At 34.8% G+C, this 27043-nt stretch overlaps 3 protein-coding genes, 1 long non-coding RNA gene and 1 pseudogene across 4 annotated transcripts; 3 read left to right on the top strand and 2 right to left on the bottom strand.

Annotated features, from left to right (window-relative positions):
- Positions 1 to 5734: 5734 nt before the first annotated feature.
- Positions 5735 to 11901, bottom strand: LOC110732630. Its single transcript, XR_002513505.1, has 3 exons — positions 11311 to 11901; positions 6374 to 6673; positions 5735 to 6187 (listed from the first exon to the last, which is right to left on the bottom strand). It is a non-coding gene; the product is annotated as an uncharacterized LOC110732630 (long non-coding RNA).
- LOC110732628 lies at positions 7135 to 10119 on the top strand (annotated as a pseudogene).
- Positions 11902 to 11965: 64 nt separating the features above from the next.
- Positions 11966 to 19992, top strand: LOC110732629 (phosphomevalonate kinase, peroxisomal-like). The gene is made up of 10 exons (XM_021912596.1): positions 11966 to 12149; positions 12358 to 12508; positions 13175 to 13272; positions 14262 to 14371; positions 14463 to 14515; positions 15687 to 16046; positions 16742 to 16846; positions 18423 to 18650; positions 19005 to 19127; positions 19490 to 19992. The coding sequence occupies exons 1-10, from the start codon at positions 12076 to 12078 to the stop codon at positions 19754 to 19756; spliced, it is 1569 nt and encodes a 522-aa protein (XP_021768288.1). The 5' UTR covers positions 11966 to 12075; the 3' UTR covers positions 19757 to 19992.
- Positions 19993 to 20984: 992 nt separating this feature from the next.
- LOC110732635 lies at positions 20985 to 24596 on the top strand. Its single transcript, XM_021912601.1, has 3 exons — positions 20985 to 21366; positions 22416 to 23708; positions 24035 to 24596. Exons 1-3 carry the CDS (start codon positions 21184 to 21186, stop codon positions 24260 to 24262), a joined length of 1704 nt encoding a protein of 567 aa, XP_021768293.1. The 5' UTR covers positions 20985 to 21183; the 3' UTR covers positions 24263 to 24596.
- A 329-nt stretch (positions 24597 to 24925) lies between these two features.
- On the bottom strand, positions 24926 to 27043 carry LOC110732634 (pentatricopeptide repeat-containing protein At1g31920-like). Its single transcript, XM_021912600.1, has one exon. The coding sequence runs from the start codon at positions 26750 to 26752 to the stop codon at positions 24947 to 24949; it is 1806 nt and encodes a 601-aa protein (XP_021768292.1). The 5' UTR covers positions 26753 to 27043; the 3' UTR covers positions 24926 to 24946.

The raw sequence follows: 27043 nt of genomic DNA on the forward strand, positions 1-27043 counted from the left end.
CTGCTGCGTTCGTGGCCCAGGCTTAGTTAACCTTTTTTTTTTTTTTTTTTTTTTTTTTTTTTTTTTTTTTTTTTTTTTTTTTTTTTTTGAAAGAAGGCTTAGTTGACCTTTTAAAATAACCTTAATTAGCTTTAGTTAACCTATCAAACCGAAATGACCACTTAATAACAGAACCTTAACGTTTTTTACTAATAAACGCTACGAAAGCAACTTTTTAAAACGTTCAGGGCTACCATTGAGAATTTTTTAAAAAACTGGCTACCATTGAGAATTGCCAAAAGTTCGGGGCTACCATTGAGAATTTCCCTTAAAAATTAGATTTCTATTTTATTTTGGAATTAAAAATTTCGTTTGCCACCTAAACAAAAGTATGATCTAGTTACAAAAATTATTTTTATGAAATTTTATGGGTTTTTTCATCTAAGATTTTTAATTATTTGATTTATTGTATTCAATAATTTCAGACAAAATTACAAAAGTTTAATATTTTTTTTTACTATAATTTATAATGAATTTATTAAATATAAATAAATTGTAAATATGATATTTTTTTCCGTTATATGAAATGTTTAATGTGAAATGATAAATTTTTAATAATTTAAATCCTAAATCATTATTCATTGTTTAACCATATCTTTTATTTCGATAGAATCACCAACTTCGTCCACAACCAACCTACTACATCAATGGATAAATTGAACCGTGAAATGTTAGCCAAACTGAAATTGATATAAATTAAATCTTTACATTTATATAAAATAAAACAATATATTTACCAATAAATGAAAAATTGTTGCGATATAAAATCAAACCTATGCATTGGAATTTTTTCATCATCTCAAAAAATAACCAAAGCCATCCATATATTAAGTATACAACATCTAATCATATGCAATTACATAAACAAATAATCGTTAAGTATCCTAAATAAATACAATGTAACTAATAATTAAAAATATAAATTTAAACATAAATTTTAAAAATTACCCGGACATTGATAACCTAAGATTAACACAAAATTCGCTTGATGGGGTTTTTTATTGATACGAAATTTTATTTGTGTCGTATTATGTGTTAGATCTGCATGTAAAAAAACATTTAGTAAATAAAACATAAACATATAATCGTTGAGTATCCCAAATTAATACAATGTAAGTAATAATTAGAAATACTAATCTAAACATAGGATTTCAAAAATTAAGCTAAAAATTACCCGGCCATTGATGACCAAAAACTAACACAAAATTCGCTTGATGGGGTTTTTTATTGATACGAAATTTTGTTTGTGTCGTATGATGTGTTAATTTATAATGGTAGGTATCACAAATTTTAATTTAATTATAATTAACGAACAATTTGTATTTCTTATCATAAATACTATCAAAATTTATCTTGTAATGATAGGTATCAAATTTTATTATAAGCGTTTATCATTTAAATATTTCTTAGTATATTTTTTTTTTGGATTTATACTCGTAGTAGTGAATTAATAAATTTATCTTTTCCTATATTTTTACTTTATTTTTTTTCATTAAAATAATTTAATTCGTGGATTATAATCTACGTGGCATTAAAATTTTAGATATATCAAATCTAATTCGTTACTTTTATCTAGGTGGCGACATAATTTTTTAATTCAAAAATAAAATACAAATCTTTCTTCTTATTGGTCGAAACAATACCTTTTCTTACGTGGCGCGCCGAATGCTCTCCTTTTAAAATAATTTAAATAATAAATCTTTATTCGTCGTTTTTACCTACGTGGCAAAAATTTAAAATTTCATTCGTCACTTTTGCTTATGTGGCAAGTGAATTTTTTAATTCTAAAATAAAATACAAATCTAACTTTTAATTGGTTAAAATAATACTGTGTGATGCACGAATTGTCATACATATATCTCAAGAAAAGATATTTTCCTATATACTCTAAGTTTTTATTATAAAGATTTAATTTTATTCAATTAGATTAATTTTAGTAGTGCAACACTCTTGGTAGTATATAGAGTATATATTTCATTTAACTATTTAAAAATTTATAAAGTCATATCTTTTACTATTACTCCCACCGTCTTTATTTTAACCCTATAGTTTTGGGGTTACTTTATTAATTTTTCATTGTATAAAGTTGATACGGAGTAAAAGAAAAACCGTGGGATATTAGGATTTAAATTAATAAAAACAATAAAAATTATCTTATGAAATTAATGATTTTATCTAAATACCCGATTAATAAGATGTTTTTTTCATAAAAAAAAATTTAAAACTTACAACGCAATAAAAAACTTTACCTTCTTTAAACATTTTATGTCTAAAAAATTGAAAAGACAGATAATTTGTTAGAGATCAAGAGATCACAAAAAATATACAAAATGATATATAGATTTGAGAGTTTAGTTTCAAGTGTAAAAAGCAACGAATAATGATTTAGGATTTAAATTATTTTAAAAATAAAAAATTATTATCTTTTCACATTAAAGATTTTATCCTAATATGTAATCAATGAAATATCATATTTACAATTTTTTTTTTTTTTAAGATATCATATTATTGTCATATAACTAACAACAACGAATAAAATACAAAACAACAATAAATAAATTCGCATTATAAATTACATTAAAAAAAATTATACTTTTGTAATTGGCAATATCATTTTGATTAAATTATTATTTGTTTTTTTTTGTTTTTTTGTCTGAAATTATTAAATTGTAAAATAAATCAAATAATTATAATAAAAAATTAAAAAAAAAAAAAAAAACTTAGAGTATATAGGAAAATATCTTTTCTGTGAGATATATGTATGAAAAATCGTGCATCGCATGGTTTTTCATCTAGTATACAATTAATTTACAACAATCATGGATCTAGCAATAGTATGATAGGTAGTAAAATTTGGATAACTAAGAGTCATACGAAATATATTTTTTTTTTTTGGACAAAAAGAGCTAAAAACAAAATAACAAGACATAAAAGTAAATTCAAAAATTGACGACGGCGTGCATTAGTAGTCAACCAATGAGCCGGGCTAATCCAAACAAGAGGAACCTTTCTAACAATGCAAACGGTAAGCTTCAAAACAACAGACTGAATATCGCAAAACAACCATTTCGAAGAAACGGGAACCGAACACGAACCAAACAATAAGAGCAAAAAGAGTAGAACAATCAGTATACATAAGGATATGATGAAAAAGACACACCTATAATTTTGCCTGCAAAGCTGATGCTGTGTGACAAGCCCTAGCACCACCGCCAAGAACATGGGAAGAATATAGTAGAAGAAAATAAATGTGTAGTAATTTTATTTGGAAGGAAATTAGTACTCCGTAATTAATTTACTTATCCATTAGTTTCTTTACAAAAATAAATGATTGTGAATTCACTTGTCAATAAAATTTACTAATTGATTATTGATGTGAACTTGAACTTTGTACAAATAAATTTGCTTATATTTGTTTGACCTTTCCTTTAGTAAATTACTTCTAAAATGGTACGGAGTATTCACACATTCAAGTTACTTAAAACAAGCAAATAAGAAGTTAAAGACAATAATGAAGAGAAGAATTAGTAGTGAAGAGAGACAGAGAGAGTATGATTTTTTGTAAGAGAATAAATACACTAGAATTTTAAACCATTAAAAAAAAAAAGCCTATAAATTGTAAATATGGCGTGTCTAATGATCGGCAAAAACCATGTCAAGGTAGGACATGACGATTTGTGCCATGGTGTCCAAACTCCAAACGGATTAACATGGTTTTTTCGTGTATCAAATACGTATTTAGGTGTCTCCTATTGTAAGGTTTTAAGGTAATCTAAGAGCAGAATTTCATGAATCTCATTCATACGTACCTAAACAGGATCTCATGCATACACAAATAAAGGAGCACATAATAGTTTAGAATTAACCTTTGATGCGTGGAATCCCAAGCTTTCTTCAACCTTCTTGCGGAGATTAGAGCCCCAATTGTTGCTCCTCTATTATTGGTCCACAAGTGTAGATCGAGCCTCCACCAATGCTAGTTGGACTGGAGAGATTAATCTCCTCTTCTATGGAGAGTTTCTCACCAGTTGTAGAGAGAGAGGAAGGGAAAAATATTACGCTATTTCTCTGTGAAAGATGAACGTCAGTTTATTTTTCCCTAAATCCTTAATTATATAATCACATTATCTAATTAGGGTTCAACCTTCTTGCGGAGATTAGAGCCCCAATTGTTGCTCCTCTATTATTGGTCCACAAGTGTAGATCGAACCTCCACCAATGCTAGTTGGATTGGAGAGATTAATCTCCTCTTCTATGGAGTTTCTCACCGGTTGTAGAGAGAGAGGAAGGGAAAAATATTACGTTGTTTCTTTGTGAAAGATGAACGTCAGTTTATTTTTCCCTAAATCCTTAATTATATAATCACATTATCTAATTAGGGTAATACTTATTTCCCTTCTACTCCTTATGGCCGGTTATTCACAAAGCCCAACTTTTGGACTCGATTTTCTTGTTCGACCTAACATTGTAACGTGTGACCTCATATCCATTTAGTTGGCATTGGTTTGACCCAATGATCAATATTGGTCTCTAGCAAGACGTAAAGACGACCCAACTAAACGAACTTATTATCTCCATAATACGATCCATATTATATTAATAATTGCACGAGAGTCGAGGACACATTTCCTTTACCTATATGGCTATATGTGTCAGTGTCAGCACACATTATCTAATACAAGTACATTAGTTGGATGATGTATTCATGCTATGTAGGATATTACATTTGAAACAACATTTTCCACAACGAAACTAGTTACTATAATGGGAATGCTTAGACATAAGAAAATAAATATATGAGTCATCAATCCTAGGTCATCTATGGTTGTGTTTTTTCTCCGTCTCCCTCTCTCTTCTCGTATAATATCCCACATCCTCCCAAATTTCAATTAAATAAGAATGGAAGAACTTGAGATAGATAAGTTTTCTTGGCTTTGTGTTTTCGGATAGCTAGCCTAAACGTCTTAAACTCTATTATCAATGCCATCTATGGTTGTGAATTGTGACTTGTAATTTATGAATTCCCCTATGATGCAAAAATCAAAACCAAGTAAGACATAACCTTTGCTTTCAAGTTTTAAATAGACGACCCAAGCAACGAAATGACTTTATTCTAAACGTTTTTAGGCCCCATCACCACCTCAATAATTTCCTTATTATCCAAAACTACTATTTCAATTTTTTAAATACTAGGTGATGGGAGTGATGTGATAGGAGCAATAGGTGATAAATGCTATTTTTTTTTAAGGTCAGCTAAAATGATGCATTTCAGAAATGAAATAATCTCAAACTAGTCACTTATCCTAAACGGATAGGTTTACATTAAATAATTGGAGACATTAGTTCGATAATGTGTTACGTTTTTATACTAAACATGCATATCCTCCGGTCAATTGACAACGGAAAAGATATTTCATAGACTATATAGTTATGAGCACATAAAATCTCCGATAAGTCTAATATAGATTACTAGAATTTTATGATTCCATCCCAAATCTAATTGACAATAGGTGCAAATATAATGTCTTGCCCACATATTTTGAAGTCATTCTCAACGGTTAGCTTTACTCCGTACAAAGAAATATAGCCATGCGCTTCAATTCAATTGATGACAAAGAATAGGGCCTCCAATACACGAACCATGTGATTCGTGACAGTCTTCACTTTTGAGTATTTTTTTTTTGACAAGGAGTACTTGTTAAAAGTAAGAAAATTAGATAAAAATGGACCAACAATAATTATCCCTATTCAAAGGACAATCATTTACATGTTAAAATGTTATTCACGGTAGCAAAATTTCAACAAATTATAAATATCTCTTGCGTTTGCAGCACATTAATGGTTCATATGCATGAGTGCATCAACCACATAAGTTATAAGCTAAGGAATACCCCACTCTCGTACAACATTGTCCATAGTGCTAACTGCATTATATTGATGGTGATGCGATATCATCATGAATTCATCATGGTAAAATATTAGGACATTGGTAAATTTCCCTTTGCTATGCAAAATTGAAATTTACAAATGCCATCACAATACTTAGAGCTGCAAGCATAAGCCACTCTCTCCGTATAGGTTGTGTCGCTGCAAGCCTGTAACTGCAAGCAATCAGCGAGTCACAAGCCACTACATATTGTTTGCGTCCCTGCAACAGCAAGCAATCAGCGAATTAAAAAGCAATAAGCATTAGTTACAAAACAATAAGCATTACCTAAAGAATGAGTAATGGACCACTGTATTTGGTAAAAATGGTGGAAAAAAAGTACACAGCAAATCTCCTTTTTTCATAAATTTACAAGGACTTATTAGTTTCATATGTACACAGGCTTACCACGTTGCCTTTGGCTAGTGCAATCCAGTACAACGACTCTACCGGAAAGAGCTGGGGATGATTTGCAACAGGTAAAACCTGAAAAGGTTAACATCCTTGCTTTGAAAATTCTTCAAGCCTGTGTTGGGCTATTTGGCCAATCAATTAGGCAAATAACTGAAGATTTGGCTAAACCAAATTCCTGGTCCCCCAATATGATATTCTGGAGGGCAACAAACTCGGAGGAGAGGACATTGTTAATTCCCCTGTCATCACTTGATATAGTAACAACACTATCCCTTTCATGCATTAATAGAGAGGCTGCATACCATTCACAAAAATGATGTATCATCAAAAACTTCCCGGAACCATAAAATGTTAATGGAAATATCCAGTAATTGTATGTATTCTAAGAAGAGATTGAAAAAAAAGGATGCACACACTATGGAACCAGACTTTTCAGTACATTCTCAGGAAAAAGCATTCTAAAGTTGGTTTATGTCCACAAGTGTTCTTCAGGTGATCAATATCATATCAGTCAAACATTGACTAATCTTAAAATTTATGAAATTAAAATTCTTACAAAATGTATATAGCAAGAAGGCAGCATATTATATACATTAATAAACTAAATAAATAAAAAAAAATAAAAAAAAATACAGGATATTACAAGAAAGCAAGGTAACACAGAAAAGCTAAAAGGTACCAGTGACATGTTAATCATGAACATCAAACAGTTTTTATTTTTAACTTAGTAACATATATGTTCTACTATAGACATCATAACTCAGTATCACCATTTCCATAAATTTAATTTTCACACCTTAATTAAGGATACAAGTTAGTACTCTGTATTTCTCAGTGGCTGCTTTAACTATAAAAGGAAAATACTACATAATTTACAAAATTAGCAAACCCAAAAAAAGGGAGACGCAAATGAGTAATGATTCAGCTACTAAACCTAGAGAAACACGCTTGTGTAACAAGACACTAATAGATCTCCTTGTGAAATACAAAATATAACATTTATGTTCTAGGAAACCATAAGATGGATTCAGGAGCTTTAACTTTCCATAACATTAGAGATAGACGGATCAATGAGCTCCAAGAAACAGTCCTTTTCTCAATTAATTTGCTTAACCTAAACTTTCACCTACATCATATGCATATGGTTGAAAGGCATTGCGAAATGGGTCCCCGGTTGAAAACACGTCAATTTACTAAAGATAAACCATATGATTTAAGGTGGACATAATTTGACAAGGAATTGATTTTACAACACAAAAGCTAGATATTCTTGCACTGCTTTATGCTAGCCAAACAAGTAAGCAAAATAACCAAAGTTGAGAAAATCATGATATTGGTCCCCCACAACGATATTTCTTCAGAAGCAACAGAAATGAGAGAGAGGACATTGTTTCTCAACATGTCAATTGTCATACCTAGTGCAGTTGGGAATAATTGAACAGATGAAAAATGCATGAATTAGGAAGTTTAAAGAGAAAAAAAAGCTCAACTATTCTTCCACATTATAAAAGCTCTATGAGCACAAGTGACTTCCTCATCCTTGGAAGGGGCAGCTCTCCCTAATTTTTTTATTTTAATAATTCTTAAGTATATTCACCCTGATGGATTCTTTTTCTTCTTCCTTCCTCTCATCAATACCACATACAAAGGTCCCTAATATTCTAATTAGACACCCATCATCACCCCCTCGAATTTACATTTCTTCAGTGCGGATCGAAGATAAGCCTCAGGGAGCCATAAATTCATCACCTACACCCACCATCCCGTCCTCATTACCAACATCTCAAAACACCAAAGCTCCAAAATCATCATCGCCTCCACCTACCACTGAAATTCGGCCTAAAAGCACCCTCTTGCCACCAGCCTCCGGAAGGAGGTATAAAACACAACAATCACTCCCATCAACATTTTTAAATACACTAGATGACATTATCAATCAGTTCATTGATCCTCCCACGCGACCATCAGTTGACCCGAGATTTATCCTCTCAGAGAACTTTGCTCCGGTGGAAGAGCTCCCTCCTACAGAATGTGAGATTGAAGAGGGTGCCCTGCCCTCGTGCCTTGATGGGGCCTACATCCGCAATGGCCCCAACCCGCAGTTTCTTCCCCGTGGGCCATACCACCTGTTTGACGGGGATGGAATGCTCCATAGCATTCGCATTTCTAATGGCAAGGCCATCTTTTGTAGTCGATATGTCAAGACATACAAGTACGAAATTGAGCGAGAAGCAGGATCCAGTATTTTACCCAATGTCTTCTCAGGGTTCAATGGCCTTTTAGGATCTGCAGCTCGGGGATCACTAGCTGCTGCAAGAATGATTGCTGGGCAATTTAACCCAAGCAACGGAATTGGGTTAGCCAACACTAGCCTAGCCTTCTTTGGCAACAGGCTCTATGCTCTGGGTGAATCAGACCTCCCATATGAGGTCAAATTGACTCCAAATGGAGACATTCAAACAGTTGGCCGCAACGATTTTGAAGGAAAGCTCTTCATGAGCATGACTGCTCACCCTAAGGTTGATTTAGAGACAGGGGAGGCATTTGCCTTCCGTTATGGTCCTATGCCACCATTTCTCACCTACTTCCGATTTGATTCCAAGGGAAATAAACAAGCAGATGTGCCAATCTTCTCAATGCTGCGTCCCTCATTCCTTCACGACTTTGCTATCACAAAAAAGTATGCAATATTCCCAGATATCCAAATTACAATGAACCCTGCTGAAATGATCCTAGGAGGTGGATCTCCCGTGGGTTTGGACCCCACGAAGATATCAAGAATTGGAGTGATTCCAAGGTATGCCAATGATGAGAAGGATATGAGATGATTTGATGTGCCAGGATTAAATCTTATACATGCCACCAATGCATGGGATGAGGTCAACGAGGATGGAAACGAAGCCATTATCATAGTGGCTCTAAACATAATATCTGCTGAACACACGTTAGAACGAATGGATCTTATCCATGCATTAGTTGAGATGATCAGGATTGATCTCAAGACAGGGGTGGTCTCCAGGCAGCCAATGTCAGCTAGAAACCTTGACTTTTCAGTCATAAATCCTAACTATTTGGGAAAGAAGAACAAGTATGTTTATGCAGCAATTGGAGATCCAATGCCAAAGATAACAGGAGTAGTGAAGATGGATGTGTCGGTGACACAAGATCGACGGGAATGTATACTGGCTAGCCGGATGTTCGGTCCAAGAAGCTATGGAGGTGAGCCATTTTTTGTGGCAACTAATCCAGATGATCCCAACGCGGATGAGGACGAAGGATACCTTGTCTCATATGTTCATGATGAAAATACAGGAGAGTCAAGGTTCCTAGTCATGGATGCTAAGTCACCTAACCTTGATATTGTTGCCTCAGTGAAGCTACCCCAGCGTGTGCCCTACGGGTCCCATGGCTTGTTTGTAAGGGACAGGGATCTTTAAGATACATAGTCCTATAGGTCACATTTCAGAAGCACTCTAAGCCACAACAACACCATGTCTTACCCTGCCCCCAAAAAATATCTAACGAGCTTATATGTTGTAGTTGTAAATGTATATACTAGGACTAGCAAGTTGCAGCAGAAAGAAAAAGCTTGTGGTGTTAATTTTCATGGTTCTTCAGGAGGGAAAAATTGTAAAATATCATATAAAATACGTAGTACATGAGCACACAGTTCTCTTTCAATTTTCTGGGTTTTGATATAAAATACCAACTTGCAAACTTCCTGTATTCAGAAAAAAAAATTACCCTTTATCTTGATGGCATGCATAGAAAACACCACTCTTACGGTATAGTTCTGCAGTAATTAAAGAATAAATTCCTAGATTATACCTTCCACATACAAATACTACTCTTAGGTTATTAAAATCTAAATTCCCAAAAATTTAGCTCAAATGTTACCAGAAAATTGCACTCTCTTAGCACATACTCCAAGATACTCCTCAATTTTTGAATATTAGGTAATATAAGTACGAGTAATGAATAGCATACTCATTACCTTCAAACACATATACAACTTGGTTTGCACGACTACTCATCTTAACCTGCCCTCTCCTCTTCCTAACTTCCTAAGTTGGCCAGCAAACCCCAATTATATTAGTTGTCCATCAGCAGGGTTCATGTATGGGCATCAGAGCACACTATATTACAATCCAAGGAAAAATTCTATAGTTCTCAAATTTTAATAAAACCTTCATACCTGTGTCCGACTATGACCTAAATTGTCAGCAAAGAACTCTCTTAAAACTGCCATTTCTACTGTATGGATTAAATTTCACCTAAACAGGCCCCAAAATTAGCATGTTATATATGACAAAGATTTTGTTGCAAATCAGGAAATTGAACCTGGCAATCCCTCTACACCTCTACCTATATCCCTCTTACCCAACTCCCTCTTGACTCAACTTCATCATCAAATTCTAGAGTATTCGAACACATGAATTCTAGAGTAATTCCGAATCATACCTTTTTTTTTTTTTTTTTTTTTTTTTTGGTGTTCCACCCGATTCACCCTTTGGGCTAATCCGGATTCGGGCTCAGTTATGAGTGGTATACTTATAAAAAAATTAAAAAATAAAAAAAACACATTTTCCCCTAATGTTCCTAACTCAGAATCTCCATCAATTCCACTTAACACGTCTTATTAACCCAAAAAAATACACACAAATGTCAGAAAGTTAAAATTCCCATAAATTAAAGCTAGGTTTTGCTAATAATTTAGCTATAATCTGTAGTAATGAGGTTAGAATTGAAAAGAGCATTACATGAAATAAATCTCAACTACAAATTAGCAGCAATTTAAAGCACATCAATAAATATAATACACAACAGAATACTTGAAAGTGCAAAAATGGAACGATGGAATTCATCGATTGATTAAAATTTAAAATAAATAAACAAGCAACAATATTAAGGGGAGAGAGTGAGGAACCAACGTTTGGTGGATTGAGGAAGTTAGCTGCCATGGAAGATGCACAAGATGATTCCAATTCGTTGCTATGAATGAATATGAGAATGTCCGCTATATGCTTCGAAACCTCACAAACGTGGCAACATGGCTTCCGCCCACCCAACTTAGCTACTCCGTAGTCCATATGATACCTCCCATCTCGAATAATTGACACGTAAAACTCGATACAGACGTACAATTATACGTCATTTTGACTATTACTCTCTTCATATTTTATTACTTTTTTTTTTCTTTTTTTTTTCCGGGCGTATTTTATTATTTGTTTCATTTTCTTTTTATTATTCCTCAACTAAAATAAATATTCTCAGAGTATCAATAGCTAAAAAATTATTTCCCTTTTTATGTTTATTACTTTCTATTATTCCTCAACTTCGCGTATGAAGTAATAAAATATACGAAAAGAGTATGGAATAAAATATTCTCAAAGTATCAATAGCTAAAAAATTATTAAAAGTTGAAAGTATGAAGATGCACAATTAAATGCAAGTAGTATGTTTTTTCTTACTTACAGAGTATAAATTATTTCTTCTGTTTTTTTTACCTACGTCTGAACTACATGAATTTACTGTGGACGAACCTATCACATAACCTAATAAGTTCAATTTAGGAAAAATAAGTTCAAATAACGTTATAGGAATTAGAAGTAATCAAATTCATTGTAATTTGCAATTTGGACTGTGGGATTGGATTTTGTTTTTTTGATTGAATTGTATGAATCTGCCTCTGATTAATGGTGATTATCTTAGCAGTTGAATTTTCAAATCTTGTAGTGAAAGTCGAGAAGCTCAACAGCGTGATGGAAGTGTAAGTGATTTTCTATTAAATCTACATTGATTTACTTGCACCATCTGAGATGGTTTATGCTTTTCATTAGAATCAGTCAGTTACCCTGGTGGATTAATGGGTTGATTTCATATTGTGTGCTAAATCTTAATTGGAACTATAGGTAAATTTATTGACATCATCGATTTGTTGATTGTGGTTTTATGATTGATGTCTTTGTGATATACAGAGTTGCTTCTGCTCCTGGGAAAGTCTTGATGACTGGGGGCTATCTTGTTTTGGAGAGACCAAATGCCGGACTGGTGCTGAGTACCAATGCTCGGTTTTATGCTATCGTGAAGCCTATCTATGATGATGTAAAATCTGATAGTTGGGCATGGGTATGTGGATTTTGTTCATGTTAAGTACTTGGTTAACTATGTGGTGGCTGGATTACGTATTTTCTTTGTCCTATTATACATGAATTATGGATATGTCAGAGTAGGACTGTAGATGAGTGTAGAACTCGTCTTTTATAATTTGATTTTTTTGCTGCCTTTTTTAATCCAATCTGTATGAAACATGGAGTGTTAATAGCAATGTTGGAATGTCAACTGTTGTGTACCTATACACATTTAGTTAGTTGTAATGAAGAGTTCTAATAACACTGGTTGTCATTTTTTACAATTGACAAATGGAAAGTTTTATCCTGTTCTTCAAGTTGGTATTGTTGTCTATTCTAGTATTCTACATTTTGCGGAAAGGGGAGGAGGGTCATCAACTGTGATAGCTGAATTCAAAATCATACTAAAAGAGATTCATGTGATATTCTTTTGGATGTATATAAAGCAATAAAGTGCACTGTTTATGAAAAGGCTTTTGTTCTAGTTGTTCAATACCAGTGAGTTAATGAATTCTTTAATCTGTAATGTTAAAAGTCAGTACATTGCATATGGAAGAGCTTGTCATGTCTTTTATATCAAAATTTGTTACCTTACTGGATTGAGGAACGATTTAATTGTTTCTTTTATTGTCAAACTTATAAGTCTTTCCTTGCTCCTTTTCAGTCATGGATGGATGTGAAGCTAACATCTCCTCAACTTGCAAGGGAAACGATGTATAAATTTTCAATGCAGAAGTTAACTCTCCATTGTGTTTCATCAAGGCAAGTATTCTTTGCAGTTACTATGGATTTCACATCATGTTGGCAGTAGTTCCTTGTTTTTGGCGCTTCAGATTTATATCACTTGTGTTTATGCATTTTTGTTTATCTACTTCATAGTTCATTGTGCCATGCTTTTTCAATTGTTGAGCTATATCTTATGTTCACAGCTCCTTCCCGATAGTGGCTTATGTTTTGTAAAATAGCTATTAGCTAGTAGCCTAATATTGAGGAAGAAAACTTTTGGGAACCAATGTAGTAGCTCTCTTACAGCTTCACAGTTATTTTGACTAGATAGAAAACATATTACTTAATACTTGATGCTGACATTATTGTGGCATCATAGAATGATGGCATGTGTCCCAATCAAATAGTAAAACTGGGAATACTAGCATGCAATGCAGCCAAGTATATACTGCTCAACACTTTAGTCTGGGCTTCATTATGTTTTACGGGAATATAACATATGAGAACTTCTGAAAGATGACAGATCATTGTTCAGGCTTTAAATGTACAATTATTTACTTGTGTTTGTGTATGAAATATGACGGGTCAGGTGCAGAGGTGAATCATTGTGTTGAATCAATTTTTGCTGATTTAATTTGGCAGATTTTACCAGCAATCTCTTTTTACTGAAGGAGTAAAAGGTGTCTGTATGTGTGGTTGTTTGTTGATGTATGTGTTTTCATTTTAGGATAGCACCTTATTTTTCTTTAAAAAATTAAAATCTAGTAGATAACCGGATGAATTTATATCCGTAAGAGTTGTATTTGTTTTGATTTACCAACATGCAGCTTCAGACAATTTTTTTTTTTTTTTAAATATTCTCCTCTGATAAGTTTTCAAAAACACGATTAATTTTAATTGAGCCAGAGAATTGCCTTGATGTGATTTGGCTGTTTCTTTTGCCATATTAAGTGCCAGAGGAAGCAAGAACATAAATAAAAATGACGTGATGTTCACTGTATGAATTTATCATTCTAATATTTCAGTGATGCAAGAAACCCTTTTGTGGAACAAGCTGTGCAGTATGCTATAGCAGCTGCCCATGCTAGGATTGACCAAGATAAAAAGGATATACTGCAGAAACACCTTTTACAAGGTGATAAATTAGATATCAATATTTGATATGCTTAATTGGAATAAAGTTCGGGCTTCCTGAATGTGATGTCTTAAGTGGCTTAGTGATGCAGGTCTTGATATCACTATTATGGGTGCCAATGAGTTTTATTCATATCGGGATCAGGTATAAAATATTTTTCTATCAAGTTCTACTGTTTTATTTTGACTTCTCAATAAAATCATATGTCCCTAAGTACGTCACGATTAGCAATTAGTGATTTTAAAGTGAGAATCAAAGGAAATACTTGAGTGCATAATGTTGCTATCTAGAAAAGTGACATAGTGCATCGTTTGGCCTAGAAGTGATAGCTTTCCATATACTTTTAAATCGGGGTGACCATGTTAAAGCAGATCTGGGCAAGAAACCAGCTGTATAGTGTCATATGCAGGAAACCAGGTTGATCTAGGCAGGAGGATTTAACTATCAAGAACAAGTAGCTAAGATTTTTATGTCAGATATAATATAGAGAATGGGGAAAAAAAAAAGAAAAAAAAACCTGCAGCAGAAGTCCAGCAACCATGTCACATGTCCTTCTCTGTGGGAGTCATTTTAGGTGAAGCACAATTATCTGCAAAGTTATACACTTTACATTCGATGAGACAGTTGTTTTCACAGCTTACAAATGTTTCTGAGCTGGTTTTATAGTTATGGTTTTTAATTTTTCTTTTCTATGCATACTGATGGACTATATAAAGAGGTTGAAGCTGCCTAATCTCAATATTCTAGCAAATTGCATTAGGAATTTCTTCGTGCTGTGATCTCTAGCTGAGCATCGTGTTGAACTGTTGATGTAAGCCGACATAAAGAGAAAGGTGTAGTTTGATGAATCCCTGTATTGTCGATGTCTGATATATATTGGATAACAAGGCTAACAGGAGAGATAAATAAAAGTACATCTTAAGTACCATAGCTACTTTGTTCCACATTCTAGTACTGCTTATCATCTTCTACTCATGACAGAAACAAAGGTTTTTTTTTTTTTATTTTAGACCAAATTGTTCCCAATGAGCTAATGGACAACAGTGAAATAATTTGAAAAGAATATCCATTTTTTATCGGAGCATTGCCTTTCATTCAAGCTTTGGCTTGTCTTTAGATGCAGACCTATAAAGTGAAAGTCATGAGATAAGGCTACCTATCGTTTCGCTTAGCTGATGTCTTGGTGTGTGTGTGCGTGTGTTTTTTTTTTTTTTTTTTTTTTTGGGGGGGGGGGGGGGGGGGGGGGGGCGGGGGTGGGGGTGGGGGGTGCTAAATCTCATCTGATACATTTATAATACTCCTTTTTGTCTGACAGTTAGAAGCTCGTGGACTGCCTCTCACCCCTGAATCATTGTCTGTACTCCCTCCTTTTTCTTCAATTACTTTCAATGCAAACAATGCAAATGGTGCACATTGCAAACCTGAAGTTGCTAAAACTGGATTGGGTTCATCTGCAGCAATGACGACTGCAGTGGTTGCTGCTCTCCTTCATTATCTTGGTGTATGTCATCTTCAGGAAAGTAATAATGCTGATCTTGATCTAGTGCACATGATAGCTCAAACTTCTCATTGCATTGCCCAAGGGAAAGTTGGCAGTGGGTTTGATGTTAGCTGTGCAGTTTATGGAAGTCAACGTTATGTCCGCTTTTCACCAGAAGTTCTATCATCTGCTCAGGTCCCTTTTTGCTCTCTCATACTCTCCTTTCTTGGATTAGTGATTATTAATTCCTTTGATAATTATTAGATGTTAGTAATTGGTAGATAGGATTTGCTATTGGTTGAGACCTGAGATGTATATTGAGACTTCTAGAGGACAAATTTGTTGATGAAAGTGTATTCTGTTTTTGACATGGATATGGCTTGAACTTTTCTTAATAGACATTCATTGAATGTATGTGCTATTCCTTGAACGAATTAGCTGTATACAATATGACTGCCTCTTTGAACTATACTAGACTCGTAGTGAACGCTTGTACTTTAGGCAGGTCGTCTAGCAGTTTAAAGTGACATATTTCAGTTTGGCAAGTGAGAATTTCAAAGATTCGCTCTTCCAAACCATCCCTTAAAATAGGGACTATTAAATGGGCAGATCATAAGAATGCGAGTTTGACATTTTATGTTCTCCATAGATTCTTGTATGTAATAGGTAAAAATATCTTGTCGGTTTGGAGTAGCAAAATATAAATCGAGTGCTCATTTGTAAATAAATGTGCTGAGGTTCTAGATGTTGAAGCTGATGTAAGAATTTATGCATGCAATCTTTTTCTCTAATGGAATTATATATATTGATGCACCTGTGTCATAGAATTGTATTTTGATCCTAGATAAAAGGGGAAATGGAGAAATGACAGTGTCTGCATGAATCTCTAGGTTGCAGGGATAGGAGCACTACTTCGTGAAGTCATTGTTGATGTCATGGAAGGAAAGTGGGATCATGAGATGACTAGGTTTGCTTTGCCACCACGAATGACTCTTGTAAGTAGAGACTTCATCTCTTTGCATGGCAGATTAGCTGATAAAAACTTAAAGCAAAAACGTCATTTTCTGTTCCTTTGTTTTTCACTATCATGTTGTAGATTTCTCCATCAATAAATTGATTCACCCATTATCTCATTTATTCCACCTCTTTGAGACATTTGATTTATTTTTATCAGTTTCCTGTACATCATGAACTAATAGCTAGTTTTGATTCCTCAAGATATATGATTTTATGCATATATGGCAATTACTGTCCCTAGTTTTTGTTTTGGTAGGAAACCAATGGTCATGAGCACATTGTAATATTTCGATCTGTATATAGATAGATGTTTTGCTATTGTGTGGTCTCCCTTTGGGTGTGTAGGGGAAGTACTTCTCTCACTAGCGGCTGTCTTTGGCCTACTCTACCCGCACTTATCATATACTTCGTATTTTCTAATCCTTTTTCTTCTGTAAGCTCAAGGTTGACATATACCAAAAGAGAATGTTTAAACTCATATTTAACACTCTTCTGTTTTCCAAATTTTTTTCTGCTATAACTTTTTCCTCCTTAGACCCATACCCATCCACCCACTTTTTTCTCCCTGCTTTTCCACCCTCCTTAATCTCTGTTCCCCCACCCCAGCTACTAAGCATCAAAATGAGTTCTAACATTAAATGTGTTTTAACTATACAATAGTGTTTCTTCTTTTGTACTTTATAGTCATTTAGTATGTTGATCACACCCTAAACATACTAAATAAGGGGGTGATATGCTTTGCTCCTTTTGTATGATCAAGTAGCTTCTCCCATTATTTTGGTTTCCCCTTCCAGCCCTTATGAGCGTGCAAACCCTCCGGTTTCTCTATTAAACTTCTTTCTAGTGAAGGCTGGTCCCCATTGATAATTGGGTAGCTCAACTCTTTTTATCTGTTTATAAGCTACTACTGGATCTTGTCTCCACACTGGATCAGTTGATAGATTTATTTTGCACCTATGATATGTTGTATTCTACTGGAGCACAAATGACCTATCCTATGCCGTTTTCCTTGTGAGATGCTCGATAACATCAGCTCAATCCTCTCATACTATGTATAAAATAACATCAGTTTAAAGAAGGACTACATGAATAAGGGCTTGAAGAAACTGATATCCATTTAGACTTCATATTCGATAAAAAAAAAAAATCATGAAAAACGTTTGATGTGAAGAGTGTCTGTGTCAATTTGTTTACGGAGGCCTGCAGTCTCTTGCTTTAACTGAGACTTTTATGGATTTGCTTCCCCAATTCTCGTCGGGCCTTCTTAGTGAGTTAGTGGTTGTTGACTGTCCTTGGCTTGAATCTTGCCATGAGTCACCAGCCAATCTGTACCAAGTGGTTTCCATGCTCCACACTAGCCTACAAAACAATTCTTGCATGTAAAGCCCTCATAGGTGACTTCAACTTCATCTTCATTAAACCTAAACCTATATATAGTTGGCCAAAAGCTCTAATGGAAGAGGAATTGTGTGGAGACTCTGGACAGCTGGACGCATGCTATACATTATAAGGCTTTATGTGTATTTTCTTCTTGATTATTATTGTCATTTGCAGTTGCTTGGAGAGCCAGGAAGTGGCGGATCTTCCACACCATCAATGGTTGGTGCTGTTAAGAGGTGGCAGAAATCTGAACCTGAAAAATCTCTTTACACGTTCACAAAATTGTCAGAAGCAAATTCAATGCTTGAGAAACAGTTAAATAAGTTGAAGAAACTAGCAGAGGAAGAACGCATGGGATATGACAGCATCATTGATAGATGTTGCCAGCATAAATCAGAAAAGGTAACCCCTGGTGAATATTTAATGATTGCTGAGTGGTGCAGAAGTGCATGGTTCACATTAGTTCCGATAGATTTACTTTTCGCAGTGGATATCTGTTGTTCATGGTTATGGGGCCTTATGGCGTACTTCTTCACATAAGTTTTTTCTGTGAATCAATTGGTTAGACATGCCTTCATAAGATTGGTTGTATGGGAATGAATAGTGCATGGCATGTGGATTTGTTATCTATTCTGTTGTTTTCTGCATTTCTCTTATCTTTGCATACCAAACCTTTTTTGCTTCAATACTGTGATTTTACCATTGTAGTTTGCTTTCTACCCAAAAAGAAAAGAATCTAACAGTTTCTGAACGCAGTGGATGGAACAATCAGTTGCCCCAAGTGAGCAAGCAGTTGTTGAAGCACTACTAGGAGCTAGGAATGCGATGTTTGACATTAGAGGTCATATGCGTCGGATGGGAGAAGCTGCTGGTGTCCCGGTGAGGATTTTATCCAGTTATTTATTTTTAATGTGTAACATTTTTTTCCTCCTTGCTCTGCCTCTCAGAAGTGCAAGTGAACCAATAAGTGTTAATTGACTATCTAATTGACTATCATGATCTTATGTTTACTTTTAGTCTTTAATTGACATGCCTTCAATACATTGTATATCGCCTTGATTGCTAATGAGAAGCTCCATGTCCCTCAGGGTGAATCAAGTTAGATGGACAAAGGGCTCTCATTTCCTAAACATTTTCTTTAAATGTGGTTGCATACAAAGCCACTCAATGAAAGAAACATATAAAATTTCAGTTGTATTGGTTATATTGTACACGTATTTATATAATTCTTCTTATTACAGATTGAACCAGATTCACAAACTCGGCTTTTGGATACTACCATGGATATAGAGGGTGTCTTGTTGGCTGGAATTCCTGGAGCAGGTGGATTTGATGCAGTTTTTGCAGTAACATTAAGTGATATAAGCAGCAAAGTTGCAAATGCATGGAGCTCACTCAATGTTTTGGCTCTTCCGATTAGAGAAGATCCTAATGGCGTGAGTTTGGAAAATGGTGATCCACGGTTGCAGGAGATCACATCAAGAATTTCTTCAGCAAATATCAACTAAATCTTAACTTAACCTGAACAGGATTTGGGTTTGTGCTCGATGCCTCGATGGTGAAATCCATTCACATGTACTCGAGTTTAGCTACTTGTAATACTCTGTTAATCAACTTACCTGAGTATTAAATTTGATTGCTTATAATACCTCAAATAAAGAGTAGAATATTGCTAAAAATGAAAGATACATTATTGTTTATGAAACTTCAAAATAAATTTGCAGTAGTAGAAATTTAGTGATAATGTGATATAGTTCTGATATGAATATGGATCATATCTTAAGCACTCAAATCTAACCGCATGTTTTCCCATAAAAGAGTGGTGCAGGGTTCAATTCCATAAATTTGAAGTTATATTTAGTTGGGATAGTGTTTGGTACTTCGTATTAAACTAAATTTGATTTAAATTATACGTATAAAAGTAAAATACGGTTTTTTTTTTTTTTTTTGAAGGTAAGATAAAAAAACATTAGGATGCCCTCCTCACGAGGGGTACTCCTAATGTAAATAAAATACGGAATATGCGAATAGTGTAACGAGTCTGAACGTTTGTGAATACGGAATATGTGAATAGATGAGCAGGGCCTAAGTTTGTTTTAAATTACCTACAAAATTAACACAATGATTTACTCCATACATGTATAAATTATGCGAGCAATATACTACTACTTTTGTTTCGGAATAATTAACATGTTTGACTTTTTTCACAACATATACTAACTTTGACCACAAATTTTTGGTAATCAATTAAACACGAATGTTTTCATAAACTATGTTATTTGATATATATTAATATAAAGTTTCAAAATATTAACGTTTTTATAGTTTTTATTAATATTTAATTATAATTCGTATATAATTAAGGTCAAACTAATGCATCGACATGTATATGTGCAAAATTTGACTCTCTCATCACTCAATTATTTTGAGACAGAGGGAGTAGTTATACACTCTCCGTTCCAGAATAATCGCAACTCTTTAAGTGGCACACATGCCAATACACAAATTTGACCATTAATACGTAGTATTTAAAGCTTAATCTAATACAAATATACATAAGACTAATTCAAAAATATTTTACCTGATAATATATGTATTTTATATAGATAAAAAGTATAGTCAAATTAAGCATATAAATAGTTTAAAAGTCAAAGTGTTGCGATTATTACAAAATGGAGGGAGTAAGGGTATAAATTCCAAGTGATGTAAGCAATGAATTGGCAAACTCGTTAAAATCTACCCCTTCCCCTTTGAAGGTGGTAAATACAAACAAATAGTTGTAGAATCTTCTTAATTTCTCCCACCAAAACATCTTTAACAATACAATTCTCTCTTATTTCTTTCTCTTCAAGCTTCATTTCTTGCGATCTAATCCATTCATTTCTTCTTCATCGAAAATCAACCCAGAAGACTCAAAGAACCAGAAACCTCAAATATGGATTATGAGCTTCGAAGAGCAAGAGAAAAGTTGCAGAAAGAGCAAAAGGAGAGGAAAGAGATGGCCAAATTGAAGCTTCAAAGAGAAAGGAAGGCTAAAGAAGAAGCTTCTCGACAACGTCAAGCCGTTGAAGAAGTTCAGCGAGCTCGTCGTCTTGATGCTGCCGAAGCTCAGATTAAGGTTTGTGTTTTGCCCTAATTTCATTTTTATTCGGAATTTATTGGCGTGCGATTTTGTTGAAGAAATTGTGGATTGTTTGAATCGATTGAATTCAATTTCAATTGATTAATAAGTTACAGAAAAAATGAGATTGTGTTTGTTAGGTGTGAAATTCTGTTATAGAAGAACAAATGGAATCAATTTAGGCATTTTTTTTGATTGATTAGATGTCTTAAGGTGTGAGAATGGTGTAGTATATGAAGTTGGATGTTTCTAGAGTGTTCACTTGCTTCTGTTGGTGCCATCAGCTTTGATGAAGAATGCTATTTGAGAGTACCATTGAATTTGTCATTCGTTTGTCAATCTAGGGGTTGGTTAGCTTGTAATCTCGCGTGCCGCCTCCACGGAATTTTAATTAGGTTTCAAGGTTGTGAAGTTACTGTAGAATTTGCCATTCGCTTGTCAATCTAGGGGTTGGTTAGCTTGTAATCTCGTGTACCGCCTCAACGGATTTTTAATTAGGTTTTAAGGTTTGAAGATACCGTAGAATTTGCCATCCGTTTGTCAATCTAGGGGTCTGAACGTCTGATTCCCCAGCATTTGGACCTTTTCTGGTTACGAGTTTTGGTTTTGTGGATGTGATGTTATTAATTGCCATTGTTGTGCCTATACTTTGTTAATGATGCAGTTCAATATCTTAGTGTACTGGCATAAAGTGGGAAATTTTTGGAAAGCATGTGTTTTCAATTGGGTCAATTCTTAAAAAATGCAGGATATGAGGCAATCTTAGTGGGACAAAGAAAGTATAAGCTTAGGCTTCAAAATGCTTCAAAACCTTGATAGGAAAAAGAGGATTATTTGTAATTAAGACTTAAAAAGATGAGTAGTTGATATGTGTTAATGTTTGCTGATGAATTTAATCATCAAAAGTTAATATAACCAATGTAATTACAATCTTTCACTTCGTCTACTGGCTAGTCTGCAGAGATTCTACTCTGTCCTCTCTTCTAGTTTTAGTGTTTGATTGACATGCACATATTTATTAAACTCTATCTAATTATGTATTGTAGGCAGATGAGCAAATAGCCGAAAATTTATTGTCTGGAGGAGGAATCATGTTTCATCGCATCTTAGAAGCCATTCTTTATCCAGGTGTTGGAGATAAGATTAAGCTGCCTCCATCCTGCTTCACTGGATTGTCTGACCAAGGTGCTTTTGACAAAGGGCCTGTATACTTCCGGTTGTCCATCGCTGGTCAAGAGAGCTCCTCTGACACCTCTGCTAATAGCGATAGTCATGGAGTGACACATTCAGGTGTGTTGGAGTTTACAGCAGAAGAAGGGTTTGTTGCTCTTCCTCCACATGTATGGAGTAATTTATTTCCCTCAGAAGCACCAGCTCACCCATTGATTGAGATCCAGTATGTTCGATTGTCAAAAGGATCATATGCAAAACTTCAACCAGAGGATATTAGTTTTTTGGACTTACCAAATCACAAGGCTGTCCTTGAAACAAGCCTTCGCCAGCATGCTACTCTTTCTCAAGATGAGGTGATTACAGTTAGACATGGAGAGCTTACATTCAAGATACGTGTCCTTGAATTAAAGCCCTCCCCAAGTGTTTCTGTCTTGGAGACAGATATTGAGGTTGACATTGTCAATCCTGATGCAGCCTCTGAGAAGAGTAACCAAAAGGTCCTGATACCGCTCACTTTTGGAGCACCAGAATCTGGAGTTGTTGAGGAAGGGGTATATATGTATTACAAATTCTCGCTTGACAATGATATGTGGACCACAATTGCTCCTGGCAATGCCAGAATAGAAGTAAAGTTGGAGGCTGATACAGACTCTGGGGATACTGATCTGTACATATCCAAACATCCGCTGATGTTTCCCACACACCATCAGCACCACTGGTCTTCCCATGATATGGGTTCCAAGACTTTGATTCTTAACTCTCAGGATCAGAATCTCGGGTTGGGTACTTATAGTGTTGGTATTTATGGCTTCAAGGGAACAACAAAGTACAAGGTATTGGTGAATATTCAGGATAGTATTAACTGTGGTCAGCAAGCTGGGTTGTCCACTTCATCTATTGATGTGGACTCTGTAGAATGTGGGAATTGCAAGCACTATATACCTAGTAGAAGTATAGCTTTGCATGAAGCTTATTGCCGTAGACACAATGTTGCGTGCCAGTATGCAGGCTGCGGTGTCATTCTAAGATTGGAGGATGCTAAGAACCACGTGCATTGCAATAAATGTGGAAAGGCTTTTCAACAAGCAGAGATGGAGAAGCACATGATCGTGTTCCATGAGCCCCTTCATTGTTCATGCGGCGTAATTCTTGAAAAGGAAGAAATGGTGAGTTTTTCAAAATGTAGATATTATATTAGTAAATCTACCAGTGATTCGACATAGATTATGGCAATTAATCATCAAACCATTAAATTAAGGAATGCCTAGTATTGAAATATTATCTTCATCTCAAATGTTTTACATTTAATTGAAACATTAATTTCATATGGAGATATTAGAACATTAGCTTTTTAAGTACTACTTTGTATTATTTATGTTACGCTAGCATGAACTAATATTATTTGAGGTTGGGTATTGAACACTCTGCTGGGTGGTTCACTTGTGAGCATGTTCTCTGATTCGCTGCACCTGTAATTGATCTTTTTGTGCAGGTTCAACATCAATCCTCAGATTGTCCTATGCGAATGATTACTTGCCGGTTCTGCGGAGACATAGTTCAAGCTGGGAGTTCCCCTATGGATATGCGAGATAGGTTTAGAGGACTTACAGAGCATGAGAGTGTTTGTGGTTCTAGAACTGCACCATGTGATTCCTGTGGGCGTTCGGTTATGCTGAAAGAGATGGACATTCACCAAGTTGCTGTTCACCCAAATAATTAATACCTGCTTCCTCACGTGCGTGGTCTATTCTTAATTTTTTTAATAACAATGTGCTTGTCTATTCTGGTCCAACTTCATATTGTAGATGCTGAAAATTGTCTGCTTTAGCAGACCATGGGCTAATGCAGTAATCCAAGATATGTATATGTGTAAACTGTAGCATTACGATGCGGGCTAAAAATCAGTGTATTTGCTTCTTTTGGTGTGGGCACTGAAACTCGATTGGTTATAGCATTTGAATATTTGAATTGGAAGGCCTGAATTTGTAAGTGTTCCAGGGTTCATATTTCCTTCATACTTTTGAATTGAAAATATAGTACTTGTATTTTGAAAAGCTTTGGCGGTCATTTGAGCCCTTTTTTCCGCCATATACAGCTTAAGGAGGGGTGCAAATTGCACAATGTTCCTAATGTCCCTTACTTTGTATCTTTTCGTCTTTTCACTCAATTTTTATACCCCTAAACCCCATCTGACTGTTTAGTGCTTAATGTAACACTCTACTGCCCAATTAGCCAAAAAATTTAAATTTTACATATACTCTATTAGTCTATCTTCCATCTTTTGAGCTACTTTCGGTCTTAACTTTCGAAGATCGATGCATTCCATTGTCTTTTTTGTTTATTTCATATCATTTGAAATTTAAGCTCATAGAAGAAGAAAAAATTGAGAAGAATGAAGATTTATTTACCAGTAATCTCTACAAGAGCAATTTCCATCTTTAAAATGGTGGAAACGATTTCGATCCCTTACAATTATTTTGCGGTTATAGACAACAGAGACAAACTTTGTGTATGTGTGAGTATCTCTACACATCCTGACATTTCTTACTATTCGGATAGTTGTATGTTCAGGGGTAAGTAGAAGTGCAAAAGCAAGGGCCAACTTTTGACTATGATATCTCAACCTTTGTTTCTTCTCTTCTTCATCTACATTGTGAAGAACTTCTGAAGTATCTGCCACATACCCTTCGAATTTCAATTGCCATTCCATTTGGCGGATCATCTCATAGATTTCTTCCCAATTGCTTCGCGATCTGTCCTGTGATACAAATCTGTACATCTTTCTTTTTACCTCGACCAAACTCAATCCAGCAGCTTGATCCAATCCCCTGTTTGACACCATACTTCGAACAGAAGCTGCATCTGTCCATTTCTGAGCTCGAGCATACATATTTGACATCATTACATAATCTCCAGCGTTGTCTGAGCCTAGTTGCATCAGATTTCTAGCTACTTTGTCTCCAACTTCCAGGTTACAATGAATTCTAGCAGCACTTAGGAGACTTCGCCACACTACTTCATTGGGTGACATTGACATTTTCTCAATCAGGTCAAAAGCTTCATCAAACATGGCAGCTCGGCCTAGGAGATCTAAGATGCAACCATAATGTTGGATTGTTGGCTGTATTTTATGCTCATGCCTCATTTTCTCGAATAATTCTAGTCCCTCTTCTACAAGGCCGGCATGCCTACAAGCACTTAGCACACCTAAATACACAACATCATCTGGCTCAACCATTTCTGAGAACTGCAGAAGTGCCTTGTGACCATGCCCATGCATCCCAAGGCCTGAAATCACCACACTGTAAGACAATCGGTTCTTTGCCTTCATCTTATTGAAAAGGCCGAGCCCTTTCTCTATAGAGCCACATTTTATGTACATGTCAATCAAAGAGGTGTCAACTATAACATTTAGGCCACTCAAGTTCCTCATCAAGTACCCATGTATCGACGTTCCCAAATCGAGGGCACCCAGATTAGTACAAGCAGAAATCACACTAACCAAAGTGCTCTCTTCTGCTCTCCAACTTCCCATCTCCATCATATCCCCAAAAATCTCTAGACACTCCCACCACATACCCAAATTAGCATGAGCTGCAACAAGAGCACTCCAAGTCGCAACGCTTTTCTGTTCCATTTCCTTAAACACAGCACAAGAGTCCACTATATTCCCATATTTCCCATACATATTGATCAGACTGTTCTGCACAAACAAATCATCAGAAAAACCAAATTTATAAACTTGCCCATGAATGTTTCTTCCAAACTTCATCAAACCCACACCAGCGCATGCCTTTAAAACAAAAGGGTAAGTAAAATTATCAGGTGAATTTCCTCTTTCAAGCATTTCATCAAACAGTTTAAGTGCACTTTCAAAATCACTATGTTTAGAATGCCCTCTAATCATGGTGTTGAATTCAAATGTACCTGGATCATCAATTTGGCTAAAAACTAATGAAGCATAATCCATACTTCCCCAATTTGAGATAGCACAAGTAGCTAGCAAATTACTAACACAAAAAGAATCACAAAACAATCCCAATTTGTTCATTTGCCCATGAATTTGCTTCAAATCTTCCATGGCTCTGCATTTCTTCAACAAGGAAACACATTCTTTCACTCTCCTCTTTAAATTGCAATCTGGGATTTGTGGGCAATCTTCTAATGGTAATAATATTTGGGGTTGATGAAGAATTGGTAGCTTAATCATCCTTTCTTTTTAATCACATTTTGAAGCAAGAACAAATTGCTTAATGTAGCAAAAGCTGAACTTTTTCTAAGGAAAAATACAACATTTTATAAATGAATGGAGAAGAAGTTGACTAAAATCACTTTCAAGTTTCAAGTGAATTTGATTTTTCAAAAAAAAAATCAGGGTACAAGAAAAAATTCTCCATGAAAAAAGGTTGGAAAATGAGGATTGAATGTGATCCATAAGAATTAGGAGGGATAATTTGAGCCAGAGAAATGATGTCAATTAACAGGACATGTGTAAAATTAG

This window comes from Chenopodium quinoa, unplaced genomic scaffold (assembly GCF_001683475.1).
Source record: "Chenopodium quinoa cultivar QQ74 unplaced genomic scaffold, ASM168347v1, whole genome shotgun sequence".
Taxonomy (NCBI): Eukaryota; Viridiplantae; Streptophyta; class Magnoliopsida; order Caryophyllales; family Amaranthaceae; genus Chenopodium; species Chenopodium quinoa.

Coding starts and splice junctions, on each gene's coding strand:
- LOC110732629 (XM_021912596.1), top strand. CDS start 12,076: ATGGTGATTATCTTAGCAGTTGAATTTTCAAATCTTGTAGTGAAAGTC. Junction 13,273..14,261: donor CTCCATTGTGTTTCATCAAG/GCAAGTATTCTT, acceptor CTAATATTTCAG/TGATGCAAGAAACCCTTTTG. Junction 14,516..15,686: donor TTTATTCATATCGGGATCAG/GTATAAAATATT, acceptor TTTGTCTGACAG/TTAGAAGCTCGTGGACTGCC.
- LOC110732635 (XM_021912601.1), top strand. CDS start 21,184: ATGGATTATGAGCTTCGAAGAGCAAGAGAAAAGTTGCAGAAAGAGCAA. Junction 21,367..22,415: donor CTGCCGAAGCTCAGATTAAG/GTTTGTGTTTTG, acceptor TATGTATTGTAG/GCAGATGAGCAAATAGCCGA. Junction 23,709..24,034: donor TTCTTGAAAAGGAAGAAATG/GTGAGTTTTTCA, acceptor CTTTTTGTGCAG/GTTCAACATCAATCCTCAGA.
- LOC110732634 (XM_021912600.1), bottom strand. CDS start 26,752: ATGATTAAGCTACCAATTCTTCATCAACCCCAAATATTATTACCATTA.